This window comes from Porites lutea, chromosome 6 (genome assembly GCF_958299795.1).
Source record: "Porites lutea chromosome 6, jaPorLute2.1, whole genome shotgun sequence".
Taxonomy (NCBI): Eukaryota; Metazoa; Cnidaria; class Anthozoa; order Scleractinia; family Poritidae; genus Porites; species Porites lutea.
This window is the reverse complement of record NC_133206.1, coordinates 11,800,249-11,813,777: the sequence shown is the minus strand read 5'-3', so window position 1 is coordinate 11,813,777 and position 13,529 is coordinate 11,800,249. Positions and strand designations below refer to the sequence as shown.

The window sequence follows — 13,529 nt, the reverse complement described above, 5'->3', positions numbered from 1 at the left end:
CCCCTCTTAATTGCGCCCTTGATCTAAACCGTAGCCTGAGTATCAGGCGTTTCTGGGGGAAAAGGGGAAAGTTGGAAGCCAAAAAGGGAAGCCAAAAATCTCCTCTCCCCTAGCCCCTTAGGAAGGCCTGATACTCAGGCTATCTAAACCGGTACCTACGATGTTAAGGATGTTTTAGAACTGCTATTTGCGTGAATAAAGTTGTTAGTTTCGAGTGTGTTACCGCAAGTCGTTTTCATCATCTCGCGTGCCCCCCTCTGCAGAGCTCCTTTGGCTTCTTCTACAACCGCATAAAATATAGGAGGTACCATCCAGGAGTGTATCGCTTTCTAAGTCCTCTGATCCCGAAAAAAACATGCGACAAACTCCACCAGCAATAATCCAGCTTGCCTTCTCTCACACTCAGTGCAGTGCAAATAGAAAACGTTATTACTAACGCCGTGACTTTGCCAAATGAACTCCAAGTGAAATTCTCCAGAAAGTACAAACTCTTCTCCTTGCTGCAACTTTTCTGCCGAGTGGAATTGTCCCCTGAATAGAGAAGTAAACAGTAAAGACATCAATTTTGCAAAATGACGAGGACCATCTAACGAGACAAGTTCGCCAGAAGTTTTTAAAGTTGACTAAGCCCTTTGAACTCATTGTATAAAAATGTGCTAAAGTGTCCAGCATCAAAAAGTAAAGTCAGTGACACCCAGTTCAACCGATGTGTTGTTCAACAAATATTGTAGCGCAAATGTTAAACAGTTTTCATGCCATGTTTAATATTGAAACAGTCCATTCAACTTTCAGCTCGCTGAACATTGAGAATCGATCATTTCTATTTATTCAGCAAACCGCAACATTGCTGACCATTTATTGAGAAACACGAAGGACTATATTATGCGAGAGAGAAAGGCTTAGTGCACAAAAAAGGCCCTAGTTGTATCAGCTACCAAATTTTTATGTCTGAGGTTTGAGAAGGGGGGGTTCGTACTGATACGAATATTTCTTAACAGCGGGAAATACTGCAAGCGCCAAAGGTGCGAGCCTCTAAGGGTTTCTTGGGGCAAATTGCTCCCCCAGAAAATGTTGAAATCTAGAAACCTGGAAATGCTATTTTCAGTAGTCTCCACGTGAATATTTCAAACTGGATCAGGTCTAAAATAACAGGTATTTTTAGTCATAAGAACAATATTTCCGTTTGACTTGGAACATTCATACAGAGTGATACATACCGGCTAAGTACACGAAACGTTTTACAAAACTCGACGCGGCTGCAAGGTATCTCGGAGCAAACGCTTAAGCCCCCCACTTCCCCGGCTCCGCTGCCTTTGTACTGAAAGCAGCGTCAAACGTCAACACGTATCACATAGGTCCCCCAAAAATCGTATTCTACGCCTTTCGTCTTTCGAGACTCCATTTGTCAAATCCGGAACGCCTGTTTAGGAAATCTCTTCAATGGTGGGATTATTTTGACTACATATAATGCTAGGTCACCAGGATATACTGGGGCCACAACATGGGCTACTTAATTATCCTTATCAACTCACAACAGGACTATTCCGTTTCGTAAAGCAAACTTTGCAATTGCATCATCCTCGGGTGGAGGCCTTCAAATAAATTGACAACTTCGTCCAGATCGATAGGCATATCGCACTTGATATGCATGATGGCAAGTGAGGAGAGCCTACTCTCGCCCATGGTACATCTCATGTAATTGTTTGGCCTTCTCATTGTGCTGATTGATCGCTCACACTCGCAATCTTCATGTAAGGTTTTCGAATTTCATTTGTGTATTTGTACTCAAACTCCTAGCAATTTTTATTTGTACCTGTAGGACTTTTTGCGATACTGTTAGCGTTTTATTGCAGGGTAATTTAAACTGAACTAAAACACTCAAAGTTTGTTTTCCATTCCTCCACTATTTGCTAAAAGCTGAAAATTAACAGCTTGTGTTTTTAGTCCTCCATCATTGACCTGCAAAGGGGGTTCGTTCAAACCCCTCGAACCCCACCCCCTCCTACGTGCCTGGTTTATAATTCCTGAAGTCCTTATCATCTAGGGTTCAAGAACGTCTCCGTTAAATTTCTATGGCGTTAGTTCTTTCAATAAAAACCCCTACGAACTATGCAATTTCTGGAGGGTAATTTTGAAGGTTACGTAATTTTTATTTGTTGTGGCGCTTATTCGAGGACAGCGCTTGTCAAAAGTGTATCTGCCTCCGGCATTGCCATTAAGGAGGTATGCAAAGGCAACTCCGACTAGAAAAGCTCCTGCACAAAGAGTCAACAGTAGAGAAGGAAAAAATCGATCCAGCTGAAGAAAAGAGTAGGTGGTTGGGTGCGATAATTTTGTGCATTACGGATTCCCTGTTCAAGTGCGATCTCAAGAAATTCGTTTTTTCTTTATACGGCCCATTTACCAAGGAGCAGAATGAGGAATGCCGGTGAATCCAAAACTTCCCATTTTTAGTGGTTAGATGTCATTGCTTTGTTCAGGTTTCTTACGGCCTCTACATCCAGTTGATGTTATCAAAAGTCTGGTTCACACTAGTGGACATAATTCTGCGGATTTACGAAATAAAATCATCATAACCAAAGAAAAACACCTCGACGCTACTGACATAACAAATGACTTTCGCATTTGCCACCTGTATAAATCAGTCTCCAAATCGTGAAGGGAGACAGGAGGGTATTGCGCAATTTGGTCTAAACTCATACACGTGGTTTTGAGTTCGATTTAAAGTCGCAAGTTTGATTTCAGAAAAAAATTGCACGATATGGGTAGTAATCAGTACCAATATTTTATTGATCCATTAACCGGTCTGTGAACCGGAAACGCTGCATCTCATTTTGTATGCAACATAGAAATGATGTCATTTATATAGCCTGAAATCAGGCCGAATTTTAGAAATTCAGGTACATTCTCTCTTACGTCTGTTACGTGGTCGTGCTATACAGCCTAAGCTCTTCTTTAAACTGGCTACATTACGACTACTTTACGAGGAAAGACCCTGGAAACGAGTACCATGAAGTATAGCCTGCGAGCAAGCTCTCCTATTTAGGCGAGCAAAGCGAGCCTCGCGAGAACGCGCTAGCGAGGGACCGAGGAAAGGAGAGCTTGCTCTCATAAATTTTCATTTCCACCCCGGAAACCCTCGGGACTTAGGCTCGATTTCCACCGTCTCCCGGGTCTGGTCTTTGATCCTCCCGAAGAGAGACTCTTCTTTCGGGGGATGAGTGCGGGCTCATTTTCCCGAACAGCGGCTGGTAATCGAGCCTACCCGGGACTCCGCAAAGTGTGAAAACTGTCACCACAAACGTCCCGTCGATTAGAAAAGTGACAACGGCCTGTCAAGTTTAGACAGCCGAGGATGCGTAGAATTATTTATCATCAGCATCTAGAGCATTGTTTTTAATCACTGATAAGCCTTTTTTTCCACGGGGACATCGAATTTCAACGTGTCCGCTCTGACGAGAACTAAATACTTTGATTCTCGTTTCGTTTACTTTTGAAAAGTCGTCCATACTGCAGTGTAGAAGACTACTCCCCGTCGCTATTACCAACAAAAACATTACCGCCGGTATATATTTGTCCGTTCCGGAACTGGAGAATAGCGTTTTCCTGGACTTGGTTCTCTTATAAAGTTGTACTCCAGTTGCTACCAACTCTTTCTCTTCACGGTCCTTCTTTACAGTTAAGCTATACAGCTACGCTGTCGAGTACATGTTTCTGAATTTTACTACCCAGTGGAATTCAATCGAGCGAAGAAACCGACGTTGGAAGGCAGCGCTTGAACCGGGCGCTTGAATCTCTCGTCACATTCACTCTTCTCGTTTTCAGAATTAAACAAAGCGCTCGACACAAACAAATACAACTGATGAAGGGTTTTCATTTTCCTTCCACAAGAACTATAAACTCGGTCCGACTTATCCTCGGCTGGCAATATTTTCTTTGCGAGAACTAAATCAAACGAGCCCCCTCGTCTGCTTTGAGGGCTGAAACAAGTTCTCGGTACCAATCTGATCCCCCTGAGAACCAAACTTGTCACACAGGCGAAGGGGGTGCCAACTCGGCCTGTTATCAATCAACTTTGTTTTGCGGGACGTCATTTCTCAGCCAATGGTATTTCCCTTCGTCTGGGCGAAGTACAAATGAAATTTTATGAGAGATCGTTGCAAGCTCTCCTTTTCTCTGCCCCTCGCGGCTTCGCCGCTCGCTCGCGCGTTCTCGCGAGACTCGCTTTGCTCGCCCAATGAGGAGAGCTTGCTCGCAGGCTACTGACTATAAAGCTCTTAATTTTAAACAGTCGCCTAAATGTCATAAATCGAGTGCTTTCAACCTGGAAATTTCTCAGGCTTGTTTTCATATATTAACCGTTTTCTTTTTAGGCCTGCTGATGTAAGAATTATTACCCTTTAGGGTTCGGGGGACCAACGTTTTTCACTAAAAAAATTGGCGGCTTTTTAAGATGTAGGGCGGATCGACATGTATTGAGTGCTCAACTTCATCCTTCGTTCAAATTTCCCTTTCCGTTCAATTACCATAACTCAAAACAAAAGAAATTTTTTGAAACTATAATCCCGTACCCAGACCTCAACCTGTCTCGTGTGGGAGATCTGGGTAGAAAGTAAGGAAAATAAGGCCCCGCCCACAGGTTTTCTTGTTTTTATTATGAACAGATATTTTTTCTCTCCTTTTCAAAAAATTCAGGTAAACACGGTGCGTTTTCGAATCGTTTTCGTCCGTCCATACCTATCCATCAGCGTCCTTTTAATTCTCATCCTATTTCCTTTAAGGACCTCTTAAATAAGTAAGACCATGGGCTCCTGGTAAGATTTATTGGAAAATCTTTAAAAAGTATTCTCGGTAGAAAATTCACCCGCTCGGGTCCATACATCCTTCTAAAAAAGATGGCTGTACATATAATCTCCGTAAAAGACAATGTGCTCTCGCTAAAGTCAACACAGAGCGTTTCATACCCACCTTTGTAAATAGATTAATTTTAACCATAACTTAGGAATTAAGAGCATTATTATTATTAGGGCAAGTACACAGCTACGATCTTCAAAGAGCAAGAAAACGAGAAGAAGAGGAAATACAACCAGAGAGTGATGGGTGTAGAGATGGAAACTTTTACACCACTGGTGTTTGGTACAAACTGGGGCATGGGACTCGACTGTCAGAATTTTTTAAGAACTCTCGTAAATAAGCTTTCGACTAAGAACAATGAACCCTACGCCAGCGTTATTTCCTGGCTTCGAATACAGGTCTCATTTGCTATATTAAGAACTGTACACAGATGCGTCAGAGGTTCTAGATATCTATTCAAATCACGTGAGGTCTCAGAAGACTTCACTTTCGCTGTAGCTGGTCTACATCTGCACTCATAATTTTAGGTCTAGATTTTTGATAGTTCTTTTTTCTTAGTAATGCTTGATTTTCCTTTTCCCACTTTTAAATTAATTCACAATTGTAAATAGTTTTCTATCGTGGACATATATTTAGTTTTTAATTTGTAAACAATACGATATAGTTTGAAATTGTAAATGTTACTTATTCTTCTGATACTTAAATAAAGATTGGATTTATTATTATTATTATTATTATTATTATTATTATTACTATTATTATTATTATTATCCGTTTCTGATTGAAAACGGATTTTTTTATCCGGACGGCGAGTTGAATCATTCTTCAATTCTCCGAAATGATTGCTAGGTGAAACGTCCAACGCAAGATAAGGCACCCGCGTTATCCACTATATAGATTTATCCTATGGAAAGCGTTATCCGCCTTTCGTTATTCACCTTTTTAACAAATGCAATGAGGCCTGATACTGTAAATTTCCGCTTTCACCCGTCCACAGAACAGGCACTGAAAGACGCACTAGTTTCAACAGCCAAAAAATTTTACTCTGAAGAACGGTTTTGAAAAGTTGTGTTTTCGGTGGCCGGTTTCATCGGGTACGAATGGACGCAGGGCCAACCTGGGGGAGAAAAAATATCCTCTCGTTTTCCAACGAAAACGGATATAATTGGACAAGTCCAACAAGGCCTATGATATCAACTTAAGATAACACTGAACCACAACATGAACATGAAATTTTCACCACTACCAGTAATTGGTTTTGGATTGAACTTTGCAATTGAGATATAAAGAAGTAAAAAATGGAATTTCTCGAGTGCAAATTCCTGAGTTATTTCAAAGACCGGACTCAGACTAGATTTTACGTAACTCAGACTTTGTATTCCAAGATAGAATACGATTAACTACGGCCAACATTCTATTGGCCTACTTAGGTCCGTATTTACAACGTCAATCGCCCAGTTTTGGGCCAAGAGAGAAATTTCGAATACGTGCGCGCGCGTAGGCCCTAACCTACACTATCCCGAAGAAATTAATTGGTGCCTGCCACTTCGGTTAACATTCACATTAGAACAATTAACTTGACCGATCTGTTTGATGACAACCTTGGCAAATATCAAATATAATCCTTATTTTTTTGTACATGTTTTGATTCTAGATTCTTATATTTTAGTACGGACGTCTTATTGCATTAAAGCCTCTCTTGTATTCGGATCTAGCCACATTCCTAGGCAACGACAAAACAAAATCAAAGTAGAATTTTTGCGCGATCGCAATCCGCGAGATCTCGCAGTGAGATCGGTGGCTCATTGAATGTGCAAAAATAAATAGACATATAAAAGAACTTAAATCCTCCTTGGATGACAATAATGGACCTAAAGCTAAGCACTACTTGAGTCGTCTATTTTTCCACTAAAAAGCCTGTTGAGGGTTATATGCTTCTCATAGGATGTCATTGATGACACCCCCTTGGCGGTTACTCGAGCGCGGCGCTTTAACACCCGAACGATCTCTAAGCCATTTGATTTATAATTAAGTAATTCGCATTAGTGAGCTGTACAATAAAAACTTCATAACCGATTAAAACATCTTGACTCTTCTGGCATAAAACATCGAAATAAACAAAATGGGCTGCTGATATACTGCAGCTCTTTGCATTCGAGTGACCTCGTTGTAGCCGGAAGTAAGTTTTGATTGGTCCCCCAAAAAACCCCTGCAATAGAACAGATACGCTTCAGGGTTATATGCTTCTGCCAAAAACTTTGATCCGATACAGGTGACGTTTTCCCATAAAAAGTCCATAAAACTGATGTCTTTATCGCTACTACACCCAAAATCAGTACTTACCTGTGGAAATATTGCTCACGTATTGCAGGATGAAGCCGAGTTTCTCTGTACACTTTTCTCGTGCCTCAAGTTTCTCGCAGGCATCGTTAATTTTATCTGCTTCCGTTGCTCTCGTCAATTCGTAGATTAAAACCTGTGGCCGAGCTTTCAGGATGTCCAGTAATCCTACTTGTATGAAATACGCCAGGACGTTGTTGTAGTCCTTGAGGCTTTCGTTTGGGAGGAAAGAACGATAATAAACAAAAAAATCTAAGCGCAATATGCTCTTGTTCGCGAATACAACGTACGTGAACGACCTTTCCTTGTCTCCAATTATTGCACTTTCCAAAACATTGTTCAGTTTTTCCGTGAGCAAAACGAGAAGTTCTTCTAGATAATTTCCACGAAGGAGTTCATTTAAACTGTGTCTTACTTGGCTTTCGGAGACAGCATCAATTTTTAGCGCTATCGCCTGCTTCTTATCCACAGCACACACTATCGGCAGGCATTCGTCATTAAGCGCCGTTAGGTAAAGTTTTGACGTCTGTTCTTCGAGTTTGCGTAAAACGTTTCGTTCCAGCAAATGGAGTTCATAGATCGTGTTGTTATTGCTGTTAGCTTTGTTTTCCTCTAATGCAGTGCTTAATGAAATTCCCATCCGGATTTAACTTAGCCTGTTGTCCCGTCGTTAAGAAATAAGAATCAATGGAATCCTTTCATTGGAACACTTTTGACACTCATTTGTTACAGTATGTAAAGGCTGGTTGTCGACGTATCCTATGACATTGCGGCCGTACTTTTCTGTCTGCTTATTTGTTTCCTTTTTAATTATTATTTTACAAGAGTATACGTGTGTCCGGGTAGGTGTTAATAATTTTTTGAAGGGTCTCCCTCTGACAGGAAGAACATATTTTCACTAAAGCAAAACGAAACGAAGAATGCATAATCCTGACCAAGAGATCACAATATGATCGCTTGATATTATACAGATATGAAAATGACCGGAAATCAATTGCCACCCTCAGCGGAATTTGTTCTTGTTTGGATGACAGTAAAAACAATTTTAAAGTTAATGGTTTTTCCTGCGTCTTGTTTGTCGTTTCTAACATAATGTAAATACCAAACAGTTTTGTATCTAATCAGTGAGCTGTTCAAACCGCTACGTTATATTGGTGAGTAAAACTCAAGTAAACCATCCTTTATCTGCTTTATAATAAACACTGAAACCGAGCTTTTTTATTTTGCTTAAGTGGTTGGAGGGTGGGGCTTACCGTTTAGGAAAGAAACAGCTGATGGAAAAACGTTCATTGGCAATCATGAACAAAATTAAGATGGAAAAAGTTATCACTAATCATTCGACTATCATGACAAATTCAAATTTGCTCAAAGTGAGTGTTACCTGATGATTCGATGATGACATTAGATTAGCACTAAAAGAGCAGATAACTAGTGGTACTCAGTGAGTTTAAACAATCGTCAACTATCGTGATCGTTTCACGCAAAGTGACGATTCTTAGTAAATTATCGGGAAATTGACGCTACGCCAACCTTACGTTTTCAATTCCCAGTGATTAGGTCTTTTTAATGACCTGTTATGCCTTTCATTAGATGTGCCCGTGATATATTTTTGAAGTCGTTTCAGCTTCGAATCATTACTGAAGTGTTCAATTTCTTAGAAAATTGATTTCTTTTTCAAAAACACCCGGGCAAACTATCATCTTAAAACCCAGTTATTGCAGAAGTTTTGTTTATTTCTTACGGTCGCGTTTTTAAGACTCGAATCCCACTTTCTTCCCTAAAAAAATGACTGGTGATCCTGATCCCCAGGGTTTCAAGTGAAAATGTGCCGTGGTAGCTGAACTTGCTGTTACTGAAAAGTATAACAAAATTGAGGAAACACTGTCTGGCTGGATAGAGGCGTCAGCTTATAAAATGACTCAGCTGTCTTAATTACTGAATACGAAAAACACAATAACACTTAATGGTCGGCTATATTGAATTATATTTCATTCCAATTTTTATTTATTTTTTTCTGGGAGTTGAACGATTTGTTAACACCTTGCTATACTAACTGTACGATGCACACTCCATTATTACCAACTGTAAAAGTTATAAAGTCCTTTTACTGAATAACATTTATTTAGTTACTGTCATTTTTACTCATAAATTGTAGACAAGATAACTATACACTCATTTCACTCAGTTGAAGGGATAAAAAAATCAAAGTGCACTAGATTAACCAGTCAATGCAACATACACACAAATGAAATAATTGCAGGGAGGAGAAAAGTTCCATCCCTTTCCTTTGCAAAACAAAGTAATTACAGAAAAGGCCACTTCCTAGTCTGGTATATGCAAACTTGATAACAATTTTAGAACACCTCTTTAACATAGTTGTTGTTGTTTTTTTTTTTTGATAAAAGAAAATGATTAATATGGTTTACAAAAAAAACCTTTTTTTATCACACAGGGATAATGTCCAACTCTAATCGAATTAATTAAAAGAAACGTTCATTCACAACACGCGGTTACATTCAGTTATTATCTCAGTTCATCCTAATTCACATTTAACTTTGTCCAGCGCCCTGATTTCTCTCCTCCGACGTTGGCTGTTGGTGATCATTTTGATTTAGAGCTTTAAGGAACTTTCCAACATCTTCCACTGAATTAATACTCTTCAACTTCACCAGCTCTTCACCTGCCTTCACAAGATTTTTGTCTTCTGTGGCTCTTCTCAGCTCGTACATTAGCACTTGTGGTTTAGCGTTTGTCACGTTCATGAGACCCACTTGTCCGAAGTAAGACAGGGCAGCTTTTTTAACACCACCAGTCGGCCTCCCATCAGTCACCTCCCCACCAGTCGCCTCCCCATCGTCAGTCAGGAATTGAAGGTAGATAAAGTAGTCGAAACGAATGAAGCCCTTGTTGGAATAGACAACATGGTAATGGTGACTTTCTTGTGTTTCCTGTTTACTGGATAGTAATGTTTTCACCTCATTGGTCACCAGCTCTATTAGCTTCTTGTCTGACTTCTCGCCCGGATCATCACCCTCCATGTCTAGATACCTTCTTATGATGTTCGTAATTTCGTCCTCCGCATCTTTATTTTCCGCTTCGGCTTTTTTCTCCCCATCTTTTATGTACAACATGCCATCAAACTTCGCCACCGCACACACTATCGCTACGCATTCGTCGTTGAGGGCGTCGATGTACAGCTTTGCTTTAGTACATTCCAGCTTCTCGCGCAGGCGGCGTTCAACTTTCAGAAGCTTGGCGTTCTTTTCAACTTCCTGGCTGAGGGATTGTCCCATTTCCTCGGCTATTCAGTAAAGATCTTCTTAGTCGCGTTGATCAGTTTTGACAGTTGAACTAGTTTCAGTGAAGCTAAACTCAAAGAGCCCTCTTAAATAGTAGCTCGAGCCCCTTTAAGACTCCCAGAATGCAATCTGTTTAGAAGGAAATAGGAAGTGCTAGAATCTTAAAAATGTTTCACTGGCGTCATTGTAATTAACGATCACTGGAACATGGGAAAAAAAAAATATAATGAGCACACTTGCCATAAACCTGCCTGGGCATGCACGGGTAATGAATGGAATATTTACGAGTATTAGCCTGAGTTACTATAGCTAAAAAAAAAAAATTCCATTTTGATCGCTACGCTTGACAAACCAATTGACAAACCTTCGTATTTGACATCAATAGAATTTACTTGCTGTAGAAAAAACAGCCGAACCTCCACTTACGGCCACCTCTCCACAACAGCCACCTCTCTACAACGACCACCTCTCTACAACGGCCACGTTTTTTTACCCTTAAATAATGCGGTTTCATTCGCTCGCTTTAACAAAAAGAATCCTAAATTGGTCTGTAACCCGAATTGTCCTTGAACAAGAGAGGATAATGGGTATGTGATAATAACTCTCTCTTGCCCTAAGTCATTCTAAACTCTCCCTTATATATTGTTGTCTTACTAAAACGTTGTCATCCTTGCCTTAAATCAGACCCTCAGAGAGGTCTTGCTGAACGACCTCTCTCACCCTCCAATTGTTTAGCTCCGGCTTCGATTTTCGTGACTTACAGAAAACGTAACTCATCGACAAAAGAAGCCATAAGTCTTAAAAAGGCCAAGTGTGAGAAACTGTTGTTATCCCGCACGGAATCAGATACTGTTATAGTTCAGTTGTTACTACATTGTATTATACTGTTACTGTCATCGTTTTAAAAATTCGCCCGTTTCTAACCGTCCACACGACGGATAACCGTGCGTTTTCCAAAAATTTTCACCCCTAAAAGCGTTTTGGAGAAGCTGCGTTTTGAAATGACCAATTTCATCAAAAGCCTTTACGAAAGCCCAAACCGGAAAAAATGTCCGTTTCCAAATAACAACGGTTCCGAGTGGATTGGGCCTTTATTTCTATCTAAATACTACACGTTTGTCAAGATACCATAAACACTTCATCGATAGGTCTGCGGAAAACAAGTATTAACGACTTTTTTTAACGATTTTACGATGAAATAAATGTAGTGTGGGTACTGAAGGCAGCGGTATTGTAGAATTGTAAATCACCATTCATTTCTGCTGAAGATAAAAACACTAAAAACGAAACGATTTGTGTACATTTGAAATCGCGAAATTAATCAACAATGGGAGCACTGCGCAGTTTTTTGTTTACTAAAACTTTTAGTGTGCGCACAGCCAGTTATAAAAAAACAAATAACTGCAAGCTCTGTTTGGGAAAAAATTAAGGCTTAAATTAGAAAGTTACAGCCAACAGAGTCAGGGTATCCAAGAGGAAAATATGCCACGCGTGAAAAGGTTGGGCATCACCGAACCGGCTCGTTTCCGGCTAATATGGGCCCCGCAGCTTATAACACTGTTCACGCTTTTCCAAGAACTCAACACATAATATTTAACTTAAAATGTGTTCTTACATATTAATGATTTATTTCGGCTCTCAGTATAAATGTTCTTGTGAGTTGGCCCGCTTGTATTAAAAGCATTCTTTGAAAACAAGAAACTAAGTGACGAAACATAATAAATAAGAGGAAGTTTTAAGACTGTAAGTGTTATAACTTCTAGATGAAAAAAAAAATATACTTTTGTTTCAACTAAACAATGAAAACCGTAATTAAATGTACATGTCAGGGCTTGCACCGGGAAGACAAATAAATCACTTAAGGCACTTGAAACACCTGTAAACGAAAGACACTTATTATCTGGGTTCTTTTGTTAAAAGGAAAAAGACTCCATACAAGACGCCGTCGGTTTTAAGGTTAACTCGCTGTCATTTTCCTTTTCTGAAGGTATGGACACATAATCTATGTTTCGGTAAAACAAAGTGGAATTAGATAAAAACTTTTTAAACTCGAGTTTTGGTAAACAGTTGATATTAAAGCGAACCAAATGATTTCAAAATCATGGAGAACGAAAAGGCGCGGTGGCTAAGCCATATCGAACCTGTATCCACGCATGAGTTGTGTTGCAACCTATTTGTTTAACCCAGAATAAGATACTCGTGCTATCTGTCCTTCATGAAGAAGATCTAGGCTTCAATTTGTAATCGTAGATGCTTCAAAAATACAAAGCGGAAAGTCATCACTTTTAAGTATAGTGACGCAAACTACTTTGTTTTAGCTTTGTTATACAATTAAATATATCTGCCTGGGCTCGCACACAGGAAGATATGATAAAATAATAATAAGAATAATAATAATAAAAAAACACTCAAGGTACTTGGATACCTGTAACGCAAGACACGAAAGTATTACTTAAATATCATGAAGTGAATTGTTTTGTTTTAAGTTTATTATTGAAGCAATTAAATATCTCTGCCTGGTCTTGTTTATGGGGTAAACTTCATAATACTCAAGACACTTGGAAACAGACGGTTATTATAACACTCAGTGTAAAACACGGATGGCCGAATGCGGACCACGGACTGCGGACCACGGACTGCGGACTGGGTATAAAACACGGACTAGGTATAAAACGCGGACTTCGGACCACGTTGGTAAAAACTGTGCTAGTTGGATTGTGAATTTAAGTTATAAATGATCCTAGAAATTCTTGGTGCAGGTGTGCCGCCCGCTTCTCCAAATCCTGAGCCTGACCAAAATACTCTTTTCTACACCTATTTTTAGACCTGATCTCGGTCTCTAACATCCCTGAAAGGGGTCACAAACGCGATGTACATGTTTACATCGGTGTAAATCATGGCATCATCGCTTAGAATATAACGTTGGATGACATATTTCGGTTATTACATATACACATGCAGTCCGTAGTCCGTGTTATTTACTCAGCCTGTAGTTTCTAGTCCGCATTTTATACCTAGTCCGTGTTTTATACCCAA

General features: G+C 39.8%; 1 protein-coding gene across 1 annotated transcript; it reads right to left on the bottom strand.

The window, feature by feature from the left end:
- Positions 1–280: 280 nt before the first annotated feature.
- On the bottom strand, positions 281–7,834 carry LOC140941887 (uncharacterized). Its single transcript, XM_073390891.1, has 2 exons — positions 7,198–7,834; positions 281–531 (listed from the first exon to the last, which is right to left on the bottom strand). Exons 1-2 carry the CDS (start codon positions 7,832–7,834, stop codon positions 281–283), a joined length of 888 nt encoding a protein of 295 aa, XP_073246992.1.
- Between the last annotated feature and the right edge of the window lie 5,695 nt (positions 7,835–13,529).

Coding starts and splice junctions, on each gene's coding strand:
- LOC140941887 (XM_073390891.1), bottom strand. CDS start 7,834: ATGGGAATTTCATTAAGCACTGCATTAGAGGAAAACAAAGCTAACAGC. Junction 532..7,197: donor CGTGAGCAATATTTCCACAG/GTAAGTACTGAT, acceptor TTCTCTATTCAG/GGGACAATTCCACTCGGCAG.